The sequence below is a fragment of the Pelecanus crispus genome, chromosome Z, assembly GCF_030463565.1.
Source record: "Pelecanus crispus isolate bPelCri1 chromosome Z, bPelCri1.pri, whole genome shotgun sequence".
In the NCBI taxonomy this organism is placed as follows: domain Eukaryota; kingdom Metazoa; phylum Chordata; class Aves; order Pelecaniformes; family Pelecanidae; genus Pelecanus; species Pelecanus crispus.
Window position 1 is genome coordinate 44,135,525 of NC_134676.1, and position 22,832 is coordinate 44,158,356.

Sequence of the window (22,832 nt, forward strand, 5' to 3'; positions counted from 1 at the left end):
GTGATAACCCTGTCCAGGAGGAGAGATTCATATGCATGGAGAAGCATTAAAATTTTAATTAACCTATGGCTCAGTCACTCTGTTGTTCAGCCTATAATACTTCTGCTCTACCCCTCCAAAGAGACTGGAGAGCTCCCAGGTAGCTCTCTTTACATAGCCATATGGAGCCTTACAAGCCATTACACAAAGACACAGCTTTGTTAAACTGAGGTTGTAAATTATCTGTTGTCTCTTTCTGGCAACCTTCACTGCCCTCATCTGAGACTAAGTGCACTTTTTTAAGAACATGTATTAAATAGCTGTTGTTGCTAAAGCAGAGATCAGCTGCACCCAAGACTTGCTAACCCTTTCAAAAGGTTTCTCTGATGAGGCACTGCTGTACATTTTGTGCACATGTCCCATTAAAACCATAACTGCTACTTCATGATCGAGAAGTTCATTACTCACAGACAACAGGCTCCAATTTCCTTCACTAGTAAATACTGGGATAATGCTGAACAACTTAGGTTATAGGATTAAACAAATACTCTGTTCAGGTCCAGTAGAAGTGACGTACTCTAAAATACAAATGGGATTCCCCAGACACCTTACTAGTGAAATAAACATGTGATCTGCCAAAAAAAAACCCCATGTGTGGAGGGGTGCCTACCAGTTTTCAGTGCATGTAAGCTTGAAAGCAAAACAAGAATTGTATTTGTGATATTTCTCTCAGGGGAGAGTGGCAGGAGTACCAACAAATCCGTAACACACAATGCTGTCTTTCTAACCATGCAGAGCCAGACTCTGTGCTCTGGGGAAGTCAGAAAATCCCAGTATACTCACAGCCACCATTCAAGATCAGCTGCATAGTGGGAGTGTATTCATACAGTAGTTTCACTAATTTGAAAGCTTTGTTTTCATACTGAGGCATGAACAGAGCTAAAGCCACTGCACTGCTGTGCTGCTCCCAGACAACCCTGCAGCACATCCAAATGACAAAGCGCCTTAATGCTTCAGGGCAATTACAGTCTCAAACATTTCTAATGTGGCTGGTGAGACTTCACAGTTGCTTCAGGGTCCTACAAAGCCTTTTCATAACACTTAACTTTTCCAACTTTCCCCATGGGTAGCTCCAAGGTATTTCTGCCTAACTACCACCTCATACTTTAACATTCAAAAACATAATGACAAGCACGTGCTCAAATCCACCCAGTGGGGGGGGAAAAAAGGAAACTTAAGTATTTCCAACTGTAAATCACTGCTTAGATGCCCTCCTGAAAGGACTTAAAAGAATAAATTTCAGCACACTACCATCTTCTTTCCATTGCCCTCAATACCAGGGCCTCTCTCAACAAGGGATCCTCTCTAGCGAGAGATGCTGAACAGTGGCTGCATTATTTCATCCTATTCCCATCTCCTACCAGCCCAAAAAAACACAAAAAGGGTGCTCAGTCAAGCAAAGGTATCTGACACAGATTTAGCCATGCTGCATTTCCTTAAGGGTGAGAGTATGATAACTGGCCTCAATATAATACCTAGCATGTGAAAATGTACCAATAAGTAGTTCCTTGAGTAGTAGAATCAGTAACACTTGCTCCAGGCTTATCTCCTGTTTGAAACTATCTATTTCTAAAATATACAAGCTCCATATTATGGTTTCTGGCTTCTTACAGTGCCTCTCCATCAGCCTTTTCTAGATTCCCTATGGAGTGGGTTTGCCCTACAGCATTTCCCTCCGTGAGAAGAATAATAGGGTTTTACCCACCAATGTGACAGCTTATCTTCATGAAACCTTACAGGTGCTTGAGACCTATATCCACAGCAAAATTTGATCAAAACCGGCTTCAAAAGTTACTACAGTTGACTGTTGGGGAGAAAGGCAATGTGATCCATATACCTAGCTTTCTTCAGAAATCCAGGTGAAATATTCAACAGTTAATATATGAACACTAGGAACTCATTTGTTCCCAGCATAGTACCATTAGACATAAAATGGCATACTGCAATTTACTGCATACTTTTAGTACAATCCTGGCTTTTCTGAAGCTGCCCTAAGGCACAGTTTCCCCAAAGGAACATCCAAATGTGATGCTAGAAGATAAAACAGCAGATATGTTGTAGAACCTAGAGTCTTTAACTGCTAGTTCAATCTGAGGTCATTGGCATTGTTACTCTCCTGTACACCCAAAGATATAAAAAAAGCTACCATACTGCCTTCTGCTAAGACTGTCTTACAGAGCTTCTTTTTTGGTCTGGAATAGAAAATGGAAAACTATAGACATTTTACAAAGTTTAAGTATGCCTAAAATATCCACACACATTTACTTATGCAGAAGGAAAGGATTATTATAAAAGGGGTGCTGAGGGGAGGAAGGAGTATACAGTATAACTTACTTGAAAAATAGCCTATAAAAACAACAGCTGTTTCCCACCACAGTTTTCCCACATTTCAAAATTTTGTTCCAACCTACAACAATTAGCTCAATTATCTACATTTTTCACATAGTCAGGAGTTCTGAATGTTCTAAACACAAATATTGAAACATTTCATTTGAAACATCTGAAATATTGAAACATTTCATTTTTAAAATTCTTAAACTCAGTCAAGTGTTTCAACACTCCTAAGTCAAAATGCTACATTTTGGTAGCATACTCTGAAAGAAGACATTTAGGATGAATTAAGCTGGTATTTTTGCCTGCTGGAGCTCCCTGAATAGATTACAAAACAAAAGGACTGCAAATTAGCTTTTGCAGCAACTCTGCAACTTTTGCACAAAAAATTACATACAAGTAAAAGGGAGGCAAGCATCACTGTAGACTAAATGGTAGCAGGAGTAATTCTGCCTAATATTTATACATATATGTGTGTGTGTGTACACTATGTAATAATATACTATTATGTCATATAGCTTAACTATTCAAAGAGCCAATCAAGAATAATTCACTAAAAGCCAGAATTAAATGCATGATTTTGGCAGTTTCATTTGGAATCACAGATATAGCCCTTTCTGTGCAAAGACAGAGACTACGCAGTGGAATATAAAAACTACAACAGAGGCATTCAACACTTCCAAGGAAATGGGCAAAGCAACATGAATTGTACACTACCTGCACCAGAATCAATAATAACTCTCCTAAAAAACTGTTATGCTTTCTTGTTTCAGCTCTCATTACATATTCTTTGAAAGAAACTTCAGAAGACAGTGCCTAGTCTCTACCTCTTTCAATGTTTAATATAACCCCCTTCCATAAAATTATAGAGGTGTCTCTTAAAATTCTTCACAAATCTAGTTAAAAATTTTGCCCCATTGCCTCCATGGTAGCTGTTCCAGAAACTGCAGCTCTCATTGGCTTAACTAAGAAACCACCCCTCTTGCTTAAACTTTCTTTTTCTTTCTACTTCACGCTCTGATGCATGTATAACCATATCCTCTTATCCCTTGTTTTGCTGCACTAAATGGGTCATGCCCTTCTTAATATTGTCTCAAAAACAAGCTCTCCATTCTCTTTATCATTCTAATACTCCTTCTCCCAATTCAGTTAATTTGATCTTTCTTAAATGCAGACATCTAGATCAGAATAACTGAGGTCTCATTAGGGTGTAATGACATTAATACTTTCCTGAAAATACAATCCTAGGAAGAGACAAACAAAGTGTTGTCTTTTATCATAGCCACATCATGCTGGTGGCTTATTGCCAAAACCAGACCAGGCAACATTCATTTTATTCATTCTCCCATGTGTCTTTATTTGCTTATGGGGCACTGAAGTACATTGTCACACACATTGTTGAACTGTTTTAGGATGAGTTATCACTTCCCTTCAAAGCAATTGGTCTCAGTCAAATCACCAGATTTAACTTTAGAAAGAAGTTCTTGGTGAATTCCACCTACAGACCTTCACTGAGCTACTGTTTCTGCTTTGTAATACATCTAACCAACCCATAAGAACGTACTGCAGGAAATGTCTCTCCCTTTTTCCTTGGTGGGACCTGGAAGAATTCAACAGAGCTTTGGAAATCTCTTCTACGGAACTCTAAGTACTCTTTCCTGCAAGGTGGCCATCGTGATGTGACATTTCTCCTGTAACCCCACTACATCTTATGCTTGCTACAACTTATCTCTCTAACCACATACCTAAACAGCTACTCCTCTGTAATCTCAGGAGTTTTTGTGAACGTGACTTTCAGGCAGCTAAGCTCAGCTGCTAAAATACAAAACTGTGGGAAGAGCCATCACCTACCTCATCATTTCAAAATCATGATTTCCTCTAGTTTTCTACTGACCTATTTACTGATGAACTTGTATCTAGTTACAATGCCTGGGCCCCAGCATAATTATTACTCAAGTCCCATGCTTGTTATTATACTACTAGGAGATTGTTGGTTAGTATGTTTCTTTAAGATCAGAAAAAGGTCAGAACAGTCTTCTGCTGACGGAAGAAGAATTGTAATCATAGTTTCACAGTCTTCCTGCATCTGACTGGGAGATATTCATGCATCCGTGTCTGATACAGAGGTAAGACTCAGGTAAATGAACCTCAACAAGATCAGAGATTCAAAAGAGCCAGATGACATAAAAACAGTATTCCTTTATTATAACATTTGTCTGCAGTTTAGTCCTTAGGACAGGGTTTGTTGCAGAGGAAATATCCACTCTGAAGGAAAGCATTTTATGTATAAATATTTAGAAGTGCAATCTTTTTTTTAAAAAAAAAAAAGAAAAAAACACAGCAGAACAGGACAAAGGGACACCAGAAGATACTGCATGTAAAAATAGTTTATTCTGATGAATTGTAATAAACCTAAGAGAAAAATGTATGTTGCTTTCAGCTCATCATCCAGAGTATTTAGGTCTGTATAAGCAAATGTCCCTTATAATTCATGTCCTAATTCATGAGAGAGTTTAAAATCAAGAACTAATACCCAATTAGAGAAGTTATCCATATGCTTAAAAAGGTGAGAGTAATTACAAATCAGCATTTAAAAATGCATGTATGGAAAATGTAAGCTTGAAAAGTTTGCTTAACAAAATCCAACTGAAGAGTGGGCCAGTTGATATAAGCCATCCTACTACACAGAGTGGCCACAGTATTCTTAGTTATTGGATGTAAAGGGAAATTAATACCTAAGATTTTTTAGGTAAGAACATAAATATTTTCTCAGATTGTCTTTTACTACTAACCAAGAGAAAACTTAAGCTTCAGCATAAACTATAATCTTCCATATACTTAACACAGAATTGGCTATACCACAAGATGTAAAAGAACAACTGTATAGCCAACAAGAATAAGCTACTGCAGCAAATTTCTCAGTATAGTTAACAGCTCTGTGAAACATCAGAACCACATAAGGTATGATATTACAGGCATGACAATGGGAGTAATTTTTTAGACGTTTTTTCTGAAGCACTACTTTTTTAATGTATACTGCCAAAAACTTAGTGACTGTCAGAAAAATGCCCAACAAAAGTAAGTATTCATTAAGTTGTACCTAGTCTACCTACTTCTCCTATCAATTCCAACCAGGTGAACACCTCTATAATTTTAATGATTGTAAAGAATTAAGTACACTGGTCAGAATAACTGCTAATTATTCCGCTAATTCCTCTAATATAAGAAGAAGCATGCAATGGAAATGACCCATTGCAGCTTTGCAAAGCTATTGCAATTCTGTAAGGTTGAGCAGAGGGTGATTCCCTAATTCCAGTGATTTTTGACAAAACGAATTAGGGTATATCAAGAGATACCCACCAAAATGTTTTTCTCCTCCTGAATCATAGCAGATTCAACTGGTGATCACTTCCAGAGATTAAATGTTAGTATATGCCCCCATGATATTTAAAGTCATATCTAAGTCTTAATCCTGAGACCAGCAGGACCACACAGTGAGGAAGCAGTTCTGAATTTCACTGTCTGAGGACTACTGTTTCCTGTGTTGACCATCCTTTCCTATTTTCAAACAGTAACAATCATCTGAAACCAAACAGGGAGTAGCAGTAGCAATCACCTACATAATAAAACCTGCAGGACGACCTTCCACCTAAGAAAGATGACTAATCACTGTCCACACAAATGCCTAGAGGCATTTACAGGCCTGTAAATTTCATTGCACAAATGTTAAAGATGCTTATCGGGAGAACTAACCTGAAGAACCCCCCACAACCTGACAAATCATATCTTTTTGGTGTATGACAGATATCTAAGCCCAAGTGCCCTGTGAAAAGGGGAACAGAATGACTGCTTTTAGCTGTTAAACTCAATAGGATTCCTGCCTAGAGCTCCCAAGAAGCTCACTCTACAGAAAAATAGAAACACCAAATTCCAGTGCACTGCCAGAGCCTAGAGCTACCCTGTGCTACATCTGAGTCACGTCTATAGATCTTTTCTATCTTCAGTGCCCAGGAGAACTACACAAATCAGAATATATCAACTTACCCGAAACTAAATACATGAACTGAGGGGAAAATTAATGTAATAATGCCACTTTAGGAAACTCTGTGGATTATGGCCAGAGTATAAACCTCAGGGATACATAACTTTGCATTAGAACTTGCCTGCTTGTTTAAAAAAAAAAAAAAAAAAAATCAATTTAGCATTACTTAAAAGCAAATGTAGTCAGAGTTCATATACATACCCTCTGCTTCTCAGGGTCAACATATCGAATGCCAAAATAGTCTTTTTCCAGCAAGCTGTAATAGTTGCAGATGTGATCTATGAGAAACTGACCTTTAGTTTCCCTCTGTAAAAAGAGAAAGAATTGATATATTATTCTGAGTATTCTGAACTTGCTGTCTATAAATATTAAAAAAATCTAATCAAAGTGTCAAGGAAAATGGCACATGAAATTTGTTGTTATTCAGATGAGGACAAGGATGAGCATTCATCTCCTTTAAAAGATGCAGGAGATTAGTCATCAATATACTCCCTGCACATTCACAAATTGATTAGTTAAGAAAATATCATCACTATTCCTGCACAGGAAAACTCATGCTACTCTAAGAGCTGCACATTTATAACATTAAATATATTACTAGTAACCATGTTTCCACCTGATGGTATAATTGCGTAACACATACCATTTACACATGGAATTTCAAAGCAGTGTGTGGTTTGTATCCCCCAAGTTTGCAAGCAGTTTTGGCAGTGAGTACCTTAGTGGATCTTTACACAATGCCCACAGCAAGAGAGACCTGATTCTTAATTCCCAGACAGCACTACAGTACAAGAAAGACATGCCCAAATGTCTGAAAGAGATGTTTTCATCTTTGCATTGCGACTGGGTAACTATAGCCTTAAGGAAACTTACTGTATACGTGATGTTTAGTTAACAATGTCATTCTTTATTTCTGCTTTCCTCAATCTCAATACTGTTTTTCATTTATCCTTAATCTACTGCCTGATATGGAGAACCTACATGAATTTTCGATTTTCTTCTGATCCACCTAATGTGATTTTTTTTTTTCTGAATTGTAATGTGTGGGAGTATTAACACTGGGCTAAAGCTGTTCTCCTAAAACAGTCCACTCTAAGCAGACAAAGGTCCTTCACTATGTTGCAGTGTCAGGCCTCTGTATTTCTTTCCCTCTATCTGTCTACCCCGGTCCTGCACTGAGATGCCTCTGCTGTGGACCAGGTAGCTAGTTTGCAAGACCCTACCCTTTGCTCATATGAAACAACTTGAACTTAGCTATTTAATGTATACAAAGTAGCAACTATACAGGATATGCAATCACATTGTATAAAAAAAAATTACTTAATTTTTCTTCCAAATGACTCCCTGAAAACTTTAATGCTATGCCTTATTCAACCTGTCTTTAAGAAGCTAACAGGCAATTTAACCATAAACAGCATGGCCAGGCAAAAATGAACAGATAGCTCCTGCATTTCTCAATGTACTTTACAAAATTGGACAGTTATCATCTGCATTTCACATAGGAGCAGCTGAAGCAAAAACAGCGCCATGACCTGTCCAAGGTCATAGTCTATAAGGCAGAGGAAGCAATGGCCTCAGGACCACCACTGTCCAGCGAGACTACTGCTTCCCACAGAAAGAATGAGACATGCTTCAAGACTGGAGTGTTTGAAAAGAATACAGTCCATGAACTACTGCTCTATTTTCTTATCTTTACAATTAATAAGGAATTCTGATGTGGGTACAGTGGCTCATCCTTTCGCTCCCATCACTGAACAAATAGACTAACTAAATTCAGGCACCTCCATTAAGGCACCAACAGAGAGCTACACAGCCCTTCCCTGCACCAGGACTCCGGCGGCCATCCCCTTCCCTGCCACATGGACCTTCTTTCCTCCCAAATTCACTTCCAGCCACAAGGGAATTGCTAATTTCTCTACAGATTTCTTTTTCCTAAATGCAGGGGGGTTCTGCTTCTCTTCCTACTGTGTAAGCCATGTGTAAGCTACTCCTTTCTTCCTCCACCTTCTATCCCCTGTGTATCTACCCCTCACTATGTGTCCTTTACTCTTCCATATGCTGCTGCTTGCCTGGAGGATATCACTGCCTTGGCTGCACCATGGTATTCTTGTACTTTGTTTTCCTATTTTTAAACAGTCACTGTTAACCCAATTTGTCTGTTTTCTGTACACACTCACTCAACCTCCCTGCACTGCTACCTTTTTCCCTGTAACATAGCTGCAACAGATTTCCTTCTGTAATTGTTTCTTTCCAGCCTCAGGACATTTAAAAGCTGACTTGTTTGCTGTTAAGAGTGGTTAACACGTACACTGACATTTTTTTATGCTGTACCCAGTTACAAGTACGGGCATGCCAGTGACAGCGTAGAGAAAACTTTCTTCAAAAGGCAAAGCTGGTATCAAAGATTGAAAAGTACAAAAAGAAAACTGCCACTCTCCCTGTGACTGACAAATAAAAAAGGTCTACACTTATACAGTCATATCTCAATGAAGTATTTTCTAGCTTAAAATCTTAGAAGCATCTGCAAACTTTTGTGACTATGCAATAAGCAAGACAGTCACAATATTAAGACAAAACTGCACAGTGACATTTCAATACAAAGGCAGTAGGAAAAAAATTGAACACAGACATGAAATTCAAGTTGCACACAGTTTTAAGATGAATCTACAATGAACTAAATAGAACTGCGGAATAACACCTATTAAGTGAACCAGGTACAGTCAAACATGAAAATAGGTTTTACTGACAACACTACCAAAAAAATCCAATTTTTAAAACACTGGAAATGAGGAAACCACACTAGTCATAATTTCATCTGACATTAGTGTTACTGGAAGAACAGTCAGTAAATCTGCTTACTTTTATAGGCTCACATTCTAATCCATTCATTTAACAAGTCTTGCTTCACCCATCTAAATAATCACAAAAGTTTTTTGAGTTCTTCAGGAATCTGATAAAAGTCCAGGGAACATACAGTGGTTTTCAATCCAGTAACAAAGCTCCCTTTCTAAAATGAATTGATGCCCTAGTTTTCTTGCTTGAAAGATAGATGATAGAAATGAACCAAACAAAAAAGAGCAAACGAGCAAAAGCCTCCCAAGATAAATTCATGCTCTAGGAATCCTTAAGCCCTCCACAGATGAATAAACGGGACTAGTTAATAACCCCATCCTTGGTTAGCATACACTTCAGTTAATAGTGCTACTCAGTCAGGCTTCAAGTTCCATGTGATTCACTACCAGATATTAAAAAACATTCAAGATGGATAAAAGTGTCTAAATAGGCACATACATAATGTAATGAGTGTTCTCATAGAAATACTGTTCTAAATGCTCCACTATTACGCTTTCTAAATACCTGAAATTTGTAAAAATTCAGATCATAATTGATACACAGAGGAAAATACTTGATGCGGTACAGAGCACCTGAAGTCTGAATTCATAATAGACAGTGGGGCAAGAAGGATGGGCAATGGTTGTTCATTTTGTTTTCTGCAAACAGCATCCATAAACATTTTCTACATTTCTAACAATGCTCTGAATTCTCCTGAGCTTTAGAATCTGATGATCTTTCTTGTTTCCTGTGTTCTTTGATATACTTATTACATATTATAGTACAAAAGAATATATTAAATCCAAAGCTTATGCTCATTTGTGAAAGAATATGGATAAATTAAATTAGGAACTGCCAGTCATCCACAACAGAGCACAAGAATGGATTTGGGTCACAGAATAATGAATATAAAACGTTGCCTGAAATTTCAGACAGTTGCCATATAGCTGTCCAATTAAATAATCCTTTAAAAAAAACAAAAACAAACCCAAAAAACAAACAAAACCCAACCAAACAAAAACAAACCACAAACACTGCTATACCAATAAAGCACTCTGCAGCAATTCAGAAAAATATTTTTATGTTACACTTCAGCATGTTTGTCAGAACATGAAAAAAATGGCATTATAAAAAAGGCCATTATTTGAAACACTACTGAAAAATGTCAGCAACCGACCACAGGAGTCTGAGAACAAAAGTCAAGTCAGATCTTTAAAAGCTTCACAGCTGAAATCTTTGATAATTATACCATCGTTCACCCAGAAGTCATCAACTGTTCTCAAGTACAGAAGACCAAGCCAAGCAGAAACAAGAGTCACAAAAGTGTGTAAGCAAGAGAACCAAAATGTCCTGGATTGTAATCAATACACTGTTTTCAATGAAAGAATATCAAGTTGAACAAGACTTTTTTTCTAAGTCCATTAATTCAAATACAACATCTGGCTATCTCAACTGAGACGTATTTTCTTTCAGATTTCTGTAACCCACCCTCTATGTTTTTTAGAATGGCCTTAAGCAAAGTCCCATAATATAGCCATTCCACACACTCACACAAAAATAGGCTTTTGGAGATTCCTATAAATAATTTGAGGAATGACTCTCTGATTTGCTTAGATAAATAAGCACAGACAAGATGGGTATGTTTTTCCTAAGGCTGCATTTGAGTATCTGACCTTAATACCACTAAAATCCCACAACAAACCCCAAAACACATGCAAGGGATATACTGCCATGTAAATGACAGAATCCTTGAACACAGAAGGTCAACTTGCATATAACTGTTAAACTCTGTTTTTTAAGCTGGATCAGAAGTTTTCCTTTTATATTGAAACAGGTATGTATCAAATTAAGCTAGCAGCCGTTGCAAAAGAATTAAGCAAAACAAGGGACATTCTCCACTCCAACAAAACATGAAAACAGTCATACAGAGTCCTCCGTTGATGGACTCACAGGACAACCTGAGTTTCTTCCTCAGCTCTAGGAACTGAGTAAGACACAGCAGATATGCTTCATTTTCACTGCCAGACACTATTATTACAGCTTCCATTTATGCAACTGTGCAAATTTATGACTGAGTAACCCAATTCCTTGGTAACTCCTCTGTTATGCATAAACTAATCCAAACAAAGACTTCCATTGCTCTTGAGCAGTTTCAGTCTAACACAATATCCCAATCTCATGCTTGCTCTGGGGATTTCTTCTTCTATTCCTAGTTTCTTTGTGCAAGTTAAAAAGCAAGGGAGAGTGTATCTTGTTCTGCCAATTTAACCCTTCTCCAATGACGTAAAATGGGGCCACAAAACATTTGTGACTGTTTCACAGTTCTGAAAGTGAGAGGAAAACAATTTAGAGCAGTTTAAGACCTTGCATTCTGTGAAATGCCTTCCCTATTTGCATCTGCTTCACTGCGGAGTTCTGTGTCTATTTATCTAAATGTCGTCACAAGGAAGAGCAAGAGTCACAAGCAGATTAAACACAATGCTTCTGCTCTGTTATCTAACCACTGAAGTCCTGCCAGCTGTGCTTATCTCTGTCAGGAAGCCACTGACATTAGTAAGAAGCAGTGCAGAGCCTTAAACACAGTGTTTATTTGTACCGAGGATTTCAATCCTCATCCCACAAGTGTCTTTACTTGTGCGAACAGTTCCCAACAGTGACCTTCTGTGTAAAGCTGCTCCCATACTTAAGTGCTTGCAAGGCTAATGTAAATCCACTCAAAAAAAAAAAAAAAAAAGTAAATTAAAAGCACAATTAAACCAGTATTTCTGTTTAAATAAATGGAAAGTCCAGGCTCTCAGGCAAGGCAAGAATAATGTCTGATTTTGTATGTTTGTTTTCTTTAGTGTGTAACATATCGTGAACTTCTGTGGATGTAAAGAAATTAAATAAATGAATTCAAGAATAATCATAATACCACCATAGAATGAAAGAATGAAACTAACCCAGTCAGAAAAATCGACAAAACCAAGAAGTTCCTCTAAGGCAAAAACATAATTCAAAAAGCAGCTTTACCCATTGAAAATTGAAATAGTTTGGGACAGCTGTCACCACATTTCCATGCGTTTCCAGTGGCACAGCAAAAAAGTTCTCTAAGCATCACCATTGGGCTGGGGCACATGCAATAGGAATGGGACTGATTTAATATCAACCCTTTGGAGCTGAACAGGGAGGAAGGCTGAGGGCACAGAGCAGGAAGGCAACCTGGCATGCCCGAATTTCGCAGTATCTTCTAGATGAATTTTTAATCCCGCCCAAATAGGAACATCAAGAACAGAATCCTCATTCTGCAGCGACTAAAGGCAGTGAGGTGGAACAGGCTGAGCTCCAAGTTGGCAACGTTGGGCCAGCCCTAACCGTGACAACCTCCAGCACCCTGGGCAAATTTCTTATGGCTCTTTGGATTTATGGACTCACTGAGATTACGCATGACAGTAACTACTCACAAGACGGATACACAGACACCCTCTTTGCCTTTTTTGCTCCATCTTTGGAAACAAAAATAGGAATATCCTTCTGTAGATGTTTCACAAGAACTGGACATTGCATAATGCCTTCAAAATATAAAGAATAATTAAAAACATGCCTGTTTCATTCCTCAACTAAAATGCTATAACCCTTTAAAAGGATTTCCTTCCTGCTTGAAACCAGCACCCTCGGGTATTTTAAACTACTTCAAAATACACTGGAAGTCTATTACACTACATTTAACTGGAAAATTTTCTCATTTGTAAGAAGGGCCAGCTGTAATGTACTTTTTTGTTGTTGTTAAAGTTTCAAAATAAAAAAGACAACAAAGACAACATTTGCTGATAAAAATCCAACTTGGAACTGGCAGATTTTATTTTAGAAGCAAAGTATTTATCACATAATTTTCTTTTCTTTACAGTGAGGAATTACTTGTATTTCTACAAACCTGAAACAAAAGGAAAAAATCAGTGCTAATAATTCTAAATGAAAAACACAAAAACTGACATTCCAATAAAGCAGCTGGCAGTTACTTAATTACAAGAGTCCTCTTCCATACATTATTTTGTATGAATTATCTCTTGCAAATTATGTACTTCATTCTGAATAGTCAATTACCTAACCATAATTTGTATCAAAATTTTCTAATTCTAGAACTTAGGGGAGGATGGATTTTTAAATCTGTGTCTCTCAGTACATTTTCTTATGTATAAATTCACTCATTTCACTACACAATATTATGAAATTAGCTTTTGTAAAAAGGCTTTACCTGCATATGTCCAGATCTTTCTAAGTAACTCCATCACTCATCCAATCCAGCAGAAATTAATCAAAGAATGTGCTCTCAATAGCAGAGTTTTCATTACCTTTGTTTAACTGAAGGGAAAAAGTGGCACTCTACTACATTGTTGGAAATCCAGCCCCAACACCATCAATTTACAAATGCCATCCAGGTGGAGCTCACTGACAAGTCACAGGCTGAAGAAATGGGAGGAATGGAGGGATGTACAGGAAAATCCTCCTCTAGGGAGCAGAGTGACAACCCAACATGGTAACTCACAAAGCAGAAGCACACCTTATGATAAGAAAAATGTACTGGGGAAAGAACTATACTTGCTCTTATTTATCTGCTCACTTGCTGAATAAAACTCATGGAAGAATTGGTTTAGTGGTGGACTTGGCAGTGTTAGGTTAATGGTTGGACTGGATGATCTTAAAGGTCTTTTCCAACCTAAATGATTCTATGATTCTATAAGAAGCATCTCTTCCTAATAAGCCCCCTAATAAGACAAGCAACCAGAATACATTCCCCTTAGTTGCAAAAATTTCAGCACAGAGCTTCCCAGATGCATATAGTGTAGAAATGCACAGTGACACACCACCAACAACTCACTTGAAACTAACAGAAGTAAAATTTCAGATTTGAATTATCATTTTATTTTACCCTCATTTGAAGCAGGAAAGACTTTCAGAGGAAAAAAAAGAGATGTGAATACATGAGTGAAAGCATTAGAGAGTTAATGCCCATTTTAGGAGCCACCAGTGATAATCTTTGTCCACAAGAACACTTCATGCCTGAGACACAAACTACCAGTACCCCTCTGGTTTTAGAACTCATTTAGTAACCTGGAATCCACCTGGAATGGGTCTTGAAGAACATAATTTTTACACAGACATCAGTATTTAAACTCAAATTTCTGAGCTCTTAATTACCAGTTGAGCCCCAAGTGCTATATGTTACTTAATATAACTAAATTAAAAAAAAAAAAAAATCACAAACCTCTTCCTCATGTCTCATTTGGGCAACAAATATACAAATACATCTCAAAGATAAAGGAGAAAGAAAATTAAAAAGAGAAAAGAGTCTATGCTGAGAAGAAAAGAAATAAGTGGAGAGCAATTTCAAGGCTGTATGTGTGAATGCAGCTGTGGACGCTCTATTAATCTTAAAAGAAACTGCACGGCTAAACGTACACAACATTGAAAATTTACCCAGAAATATCTGCTGTACTGAGGTCAGAAATATATTCGTCAAAGATGATTCCTCTTGTGTGCTACCTCAGTTAGGAAATGAAGAAGGTTATTTGAGGTTACTTATTTTTCTTTAGTTTTCACTATTCATTTGCAACAGATGGACAGCTTTGTCCATACAACAGCATATTTTTGCCCTCTGTCAAATTAGAGGTTATTGTAGGATGATATTGGTCAAATAATAAAAGATGAATGGGAAAAACAAACAATTACACCATAGAAAAATTACACAATGCCAGTCCCATGCAATGTAAACGATCATAAATACAAAATCATATGGAAAATGAAAACTGTATTCTACTACATGGTAAAACCTGGATGGCAGGAGTGAACACAGATAACAGCTTTCACACAATCAGCTCTTGACCTCAGTGCTATTCTGCAAGTAAATTACTCTGACCCAGGAGTAAATTACAAATGACAAAAAGAAATATTTATAGTTCACATACTGCAGTTCTCAAAAGTCACCACCAGCCAGCCAGGCAGGCACTGAAGAAACCACAAATGCAATATTCATTTACAGGCCTCATCATCGTTTGCTGTCCCTCAGCACAGGGGCAACACTTGGCCATTTAGGTTTTATGTCCCTGAAGTGACAGCCTCACAGAAGGCTCGCAGCATTAACTGCTCATTTCTGGTAACAGCTTCCATTAGCGCAGCATTCGTGATGCTATCTGAGGCACTATTGATTTCTTAAAAGGAACTGAGTGCTTCTGTCAACAAATCTATCATTTATTCCATATCCAGCATTGTTCAGAAAAGCTAAGTCTGCTTTCTCTCTTGCATCCTTGACATCAAAACTAACTTGGAAGATACAGCTAGGACACACCATCATACCACATCTAGCAAAGCAGGTGAGAGATTTCAAGAATGAGTTCTCAGCCCTCACCTACAAAGCAACCTAAGAGCTGAATCAGGATTTTGACAAAATTACCTAATGTCCCCCAGTACGGGTGATAGCCAACAATCCTCCCTTGGCCCTGTGCATTACTGAAGCATCTCGGTGGGTTCAGAAGACCCAGAAAACGAAGCCTCCCACATATTCCACTCAAAGTACAGTTCTGTAACTATACCTTTTCTAATAGATACACAGCAGTGTGCCCTTTTTATACAAAAAGAAGTGTATTAAAAAAGAAGAACAACCAAAAATACTTCTAGCCAAACAAGATGCTTCTCCAAGCACAGGCAGAAGAGAGAATCAGCATGGTGTGACACAGCTTAGTTAAGCTGCTCACAGAAAAACAACCGTCTGGTGAGGGGCAAGAATGCCTCTTCACAGCTATGTTTCAAGGTTCAGCTGATTGTATGGAACCCTGTCCTGGTTTCGGCTGGGATAGAGTTAATTTTCTTCCTAGCAGCAGGCATAGTGCTGTGTTTTGGATTTAGTAGGAGAAGAATGTTGATAACATGCTGATGTTTTTAGTTGTTGCTGAGTACTGCTTATGCTAGTCAAGGACTTTTTCAGCTTCCCATGCCCTGCCAGGCGCACAAGAAACTGGGAGGGGGCACAGCCAGAATAGTTGATCCAAACTGACCAAAGGGCTATTCCATACCATATGACGTCATGCTCAGTATAGAAACTGGGGGGGGGGTGGCCAGGGAGCAGCGATCGCTGCTCGGGAACTGTCTGGGTATCGGTCGGCGGGTGGTGAGCAATTGCATTGTGCATCACTTGCTTCGTGTATCATTATTATTATTATCATTATTATACTGTTACTATTAGCATTACTATTTTACTTTATTTCAATTATTAAACTGTTCTTATCTCAACTCAGGAGTGTTTCTCGCTCTTACTCCTCCGATTCTCTCCCCCATCCCATCGGGGTAGGGGGAGTGAGCGAGCGGCTGCGTGGTGCTTAGTTGCTGGCTGGGGCTAAACCATGACAAACCCCAACCATGGTAAGGATCATGCAGGAACAGCCACACCGTTATTTCCACACCAAATGAGAAAGTACGACCACAGCAGCAAAGGGTCAGTTGGAAGAAGAGATGAGGAGAGCAGGGGAGCTGCTGTTGCCATAGGGCAATTGTTGCCCATGTAAGCACTGGTAATGTCACTACATCTGGTCTCCCTCACCCCCCCAGCTTGAGGTCACCCCGCCATGTTCCCCTCCTCTCACAGGGAAATACAGCACAAACGATTGCAAGCATGAGATGGGATGAGCGTGCACTGGGTGGGAGGGAAGGAGAGATAAAAAGGAAGATCATGGAACATAATCCCTAGAGGGGGAGATTTCCTAAGTACTGAATTAATGCCCATTTGAAAGGCAATTAGAGTGATGTGTGAGGCTAAGAGCTTACATGAAGAACAGAATATACGACTAGATATTATGGGAATTTGATCCGTCATTATGGGGATTACTCCAGAATCACAAGCCCAGCTGTGTAGTCAGTGGTCTGGCAGTATCATCTCTGAAGCACACCAAATCTCTACATGTGCTGCAAATCACAGATAATGTCTCCTGACAGACAAGACCCTCAACTACAGTGATGAAGTTAACAGCTCCCAGTGAACGAGCTGAAAGTGTAACTCATACAGTAATCTGATGTGATAAAGGCCTAGATAAAGACTTTTGGCTAACTGAGGAATCCTCACCATACTAAGCACTTGAACTGTCCAGTAGTCATACCATATAATCATATTATTAATGCCTCACAGGACACCTGTCATAATACCTTCTGAGGATATCCAAAAACGTCTTTAGGGATTGGAAAAGGGTGAGGCTGCACAAAAAGCTCTCCCACCTTTTACTAATTTAGAATCAATCGACACACTTTTTCTTTCAAATACTTATCTTGCTCACCTGTCCAAGGTAATTAACTCCTTTCTGAGAAAATTATTTGGTCTTTATTAATATTGCACTATGCTCTCTCACTTTCCCCATGTGTTTTGACTGCAGAAATTTTGTAACTTGAAGGATCATGTCGGGTCATTTCCCAGTTGCCAAAGTGTTTTATGCCTTTACTCTCTTTGAGCAAACTGAAAGAAAACTTTTACCATTAAAAACTATTTCCAAACTGTTCAACTAGCTCAGCTAGACACGCATGCATTAAATACATTCTTCTGTCAGAAATATTTACACAGAAAAGAACCTTTCATCAATACTTCCGACCCCACCTGGCAATAATCCCAGCTGTTAAATGCTTGTTGTGAGGGAAAACAAACAACATGGCATTTGTGAGATTAGACATCCAATCTTCAGAAAAGCAAATATATGGTAGATTGAAAACACTGGAGAAAGAAGTCGTCCAGAAGCATTCCTTGAACATAGTGCCTACACCAATGCATCCCAATGGTATTTAATAAAACCCAGCTATTGGCACCAGAGGATGAACTCACTCTCTGTGTCATACAAGCTTCTGTTTGTACGCCAAAAAAAAGTTCCCAGTTCACATTTTTTTTGTAGTAGGGGGAGCTGGATTAATTTTTTCCTTCTTTTTCTCTTTCTGGAGGTCATTCAGTCCTTGAAAGCCACACAAACTGCCTCATTACCACCACCTAAAATAAGACCTCCGTTTGAGGTCAGAACTCCCCTTGCATTTGTAATCATCACCTCACAAATTGTCAACTATGCTAAGTATTTTTTTCTATTCTTTTAAGAAGTATTAGATATAATCCAGATTTAAAACAAAAATTCTTTCTGAATTTCTTTTAAATATCACCATAAAAGACAAAACACATTTTAAACAATGGTTAGCAAAAATCCAAATAGGACAGTTCTACAGTCTTGTTCCATTAATCACAGCTGCAAAAAAAAAGATAACAAAGTAATACATTTTATAGGTCCTATAACAAATGAATTGTTTCTCCCTTACTAGATTCCGCTTTTGTTCCTTACTCTGTCAGATTCATCTTCATCTTTCTGTCCTGTGCCCAGAATTCCTGTTCCCACACACTCAGCAGAGATCAAAGGCAAAATGACCTAGCTTTTTACTGTTGCAGTAATTGGTCTGTTTTCTACATCTCTGAGTCATGATATTTATCAACACACTAGTAAAATGCATCCTTTTTGACTAAGTTGGGAACTCATCACACTTGATGATTCTCAGCAGTAGTTATTCTTGTACCTCTTTTAAGATCCCCACCCTGGAAATAAATCCTAGGAACCGCAAACATTTCTTACACCTAGTAACTGGAAAGCAAAGCCCTGAATTGCATATCAAATGACAACTCACTTTTCCCAGTGCAAACCCTGACCTCCAGGGTCATGTATATGTCTATTCAGGACACAATTTGCTGTCTTTGGTATTTATAACATTTTAGCTCTCTGCTAAAACTAAAGGAAAAAAAAAAAGATTTCAGAATACATTTTTAAACGTTGGTAGTTATCTGCCATGTTCCACAGTTGCTGGCATTTAAGAAAAGCATTGTAAAGTCACTCAGTTTATTGCACATGATGCGGAGGATGTTTATGCAGACTGACCAGTTTCCCTCAGCTATCCACATTGCCTATTGCAATTGAACACATGTGGAGGAAAATTAATTAAAACAAGAAAAAGACCAGAGGAAGATACTGCACGGGATCACCTGTATTCGTTTTACTATATGTAGTAGTGGATAAGAAAGCCATACAGTGAAAACTACATTCTATAGGCAATTGAGCAGTACATGGTTCTCCTAAGCAAGTCTCTTCAGAGAAGTCAAATTCTAACACAGAAAATTACAAAAAAAAAAAAAAAGTTAAAGTGTCTTGTTTATGTGTACCAAAGAAAATTTTTGGAAATAAAGTCCTGTTCTCATACACATGGTTAAGGGGTGGGGGGAGACCTGTCAAAAATTATAACATACAGTAACATCTATAAATATATTGTACAGCTGGTTTCTAGGTCACCAGTTGCATCAGAAAGGTCTCTGTTTACATTCCTGTCACATTTAGAGCAAAAGCAGAGCTGCAGCAAACATCAGGACGAAAACTGAGCAACTTGACAAAGGAGTGAACAGCTTTGAATATTATCGCAAGATAAGAAGTTAAGTAAGGTTTCTTTTTGTCCCCTCCAAGTGTTGAAAGATCTGTGCTGAACCTCTCGTAATTTGGGAGCAGATTAAGGCTACATTTTCCCTTCTCTTCACCCAGATCATCTATCGCTGCTACAGGCTTATGTGAAGAAAAAAAATCTCTTAAAAAGTCTCTTAAGAAAGAGCTAGAGCCAGCACAAGGCTGACATACAGATTCTAACAAGCAAAACTCTGACAGCTTCATACCTGCTGTGCCAAAACCAACTGCAAAACCTCAGGAAGCAATTATTTTATAATGATGCTCTTTTTCAAAACTGGAGAAGTTACATAAATGAGCAGATGACACCAAAGAAGAAAAGGTACCTTTGTCTTACAGCACAGGCAACTTTTTGGATTTCTCTTTCTGCCTGACACAGTGAAGCAAAAAGGACTTTTGGGAAATAAAGTGAGAAACAAGCCAGCATGGGAATGGGCAAGAGAGCAAGCAGACATTTCAGTGCTCTTGCACCCTGCAGGTGCAGATGCAGCAACCATCCTTAGCCATGTGCCCTAAGTACAAGCATCAGCAGCAAGCAGAAGGAAGGCAGAAAAGCAAGGGAAGACTTCGCCACCAAGTGCACTTCTGTCAGTAACCCAAACCCACCCATCTTCACGTGTTCTCCAAAGAGGCTTAGGGAAAGGACTGGACTCCCAAATCAGATAAGAAAGTACCAGATTTAAGCATAACCATATCAAAGACACGTGAGACCCAGTAAACCAGGATGTATTTTTCTAGGTAAGGTGGAAGATCTCCTTTTTTCCAAGATGTTTAATCCTTAGTGCAGAAGTGACACCCCACTCTTATGCTGCCCTGTCCCACCACCTGCTCTTCTCTAAGCCTTACCAGTCCTGCCCATCTTCCTCTTTGCCGTGCAATATCACGCAGCCAGCCTCAGTCCGCATGATTGAAGAGCACATGGAGACACCCAACAGCCAATATGCTCTGCAGCTTTGTCTTTGCCACCTTCTCTCAACAGAAACCAGAAACCCAAAGATAAACATCAGCTTGCAAGCTCTGAGTATTTGACTGTAAGGTATACTGAGTTACTGGCAAGGCATGAAAACAGGCATAAGTGGTTAGCAGTGCACAACTGTCAGAAAGAAATGAACTGCTGAAGGACACAGCTTCACAGTGTGGTTGAAAGGCGTTTCAATGATTAAATTTATTTCTACATATGACTACCTATTTAAGCAGTGACGCCACTGAGTCCCTCTAGTACATACTCATACATAGCTGTCTTGGAGAGCAGCAGATATTAGTCTTGAAATACTAATTTTGATATCCTATAATAGCAATGGCTGACAGATCAAAAACGCTGACCATCATTATATATTTAGCTCATAAAAGGCACTTTCTTTTCTAGCTTATAATGTATCTTTGATACCTCTTACACATACCATACTTTTTTATGCATATGTGTATACACACACACACTTTATATATAAGTATAGAAGAGATGTCAAGAAAAAGGACTAAAGGATTCTGAAATTAGAGAAGGCCATTAGATCATTTGGCTGTCTGTATAATTTGAATATAAAATTTTATCCAATTTATGTCTCATACTAGCCAGCTTTATCTTCTGTCAAGCTTAATAATTGCATTTTTTTCTACAGCATGTCTTCAGCTGAGGCAGTCAATCTTGAGTTAAAGCTTTAAAAAAAAGAGGTTGAAAATCTGCAGATTCTGTTGTTGGTTTATTCTACTGTATTACAAGCTTTACAAAACAAAGTTGGAAAAAATCATGCTTCACTTAAACTGTCAGCATAGCACCATGGAGCACCATAATTCCCTAAGAACATTTTTACTAAAATAAGAATACTGAAAAAAAGGCTATCTATCTAGAACAATCTCCTTTGATCAAATGGATTTAATGAAGGACCACGATCTCTTTGACAGCATTCAAAAACTGTTATTTTTAAAAATATATATGCTGTCATATTTAATAACATCCACTTTCTCACAAACCAGAACACATTCCAAAGTTTCAAGCACAGCTTTTCCCACAAAGTTTTAAAATACAGTATCATCCTTCTTTTACTGAGTCCCTAAAACATCTATGAGCAGCCAACTTGAAGCACCATATCGAGTGAAACTTTTTACAGACAACCAAACTACACTCTTACAATATACATACACAAGAGTCTATTTCAAATCTCTACCTTGAAAAAACTTGTTTTTCAGCATCATCCTTTAAAATTATGCAAAATTTCACCATCCCAACAGCTTCTGATATTTTGAACAGTTGTGAAGTTTTGATATCCTTTCTCCAAAAAGTATTAAAGGAACAACAAAGCATTCAAACATTAGGAAAATCCTATATGATAATCAGTGCAGCTCCCTAATTTATGCCGAAAGCAGTTAACTTGCTCTGTATGTCATTTTAGGTGAGAGTTACAGGCTTGCAGTTTCTTATAATAATGGGACAACGCCATTATTTGATCTGAGAAAAGCTGTGCCGAGTCCAGTGAGTTTTCAGCCCCCTGCTCACCTACAGACCTTGTCCCCATGTATTTCGGGCACTCTCCCCACCCCCAAAAGCATGCCTGCACTGCCTCGTGCAGACAGCACACATGCCACGGACCTCAAGCAACAATACACACAGTTGCACTAAAGCTGCCAAAGCAAAGCCGTCTTCCTGCACTGCCTACTGCCCTGCCCTCCAATGGCTGATGCAGAGCTAGCACCAAGGAAAGATTAAGGGGTATGGATATCCCTTTTCTACTGGCACTGGGAACACCCATTTCCAATAGGTTCGTGACAGATTAGTGAAACAGAAAGCAGGCAGGCAGCTTGCCCTGGGACAAAATTGTGCACTTCTGCCCCCGAAATCACAGGGGACAAGGTGTCAGCCCTGGCTGTGTGACGGTCACGGTTCCCATCTCACTGTGGCATGACAACTTTCTAATGTTACCCTACACCGGGGGAAAAATATGGACAGCTCCTCCCTCCTGGCAGAAACAAGGGAAATCCTCTGAGCTATGCACTGAACACTTGAGCTGAATTTTATGTTTGTGAAGTTCCCTAAAAAAGCTCAGCTAAGAAGGAAAAAGACATAGAAAACAGATCCTGCCTACAGTTTGTGGCAATTCCACCCA

At 38.6% G+C, this 22,832-nt stretch overlaps 1 protein-coding gene across 1 annotated transcript in view; it reads right to left on the reverse strand.

Moving 5' to 3' along the window:
* The window catches only part of FRMD3 (FERM domain containing 3), a 142,214-nt gene that overhangs the window by 70,378 nt on the left and 49,004 nt on the right, over positions 1-22,832 (reverse strand). The window contains exon 2 of the mRNA XM_075726209.1: positions 6,614-6,718. Within this exon, the coding sequence (XP_075582324.1) occupies positions 6,614-6,718 (105 nt within the window). The remainder of the gene's footprint in view (positions 1-6,613; positions 6,719-22,832) is intronic.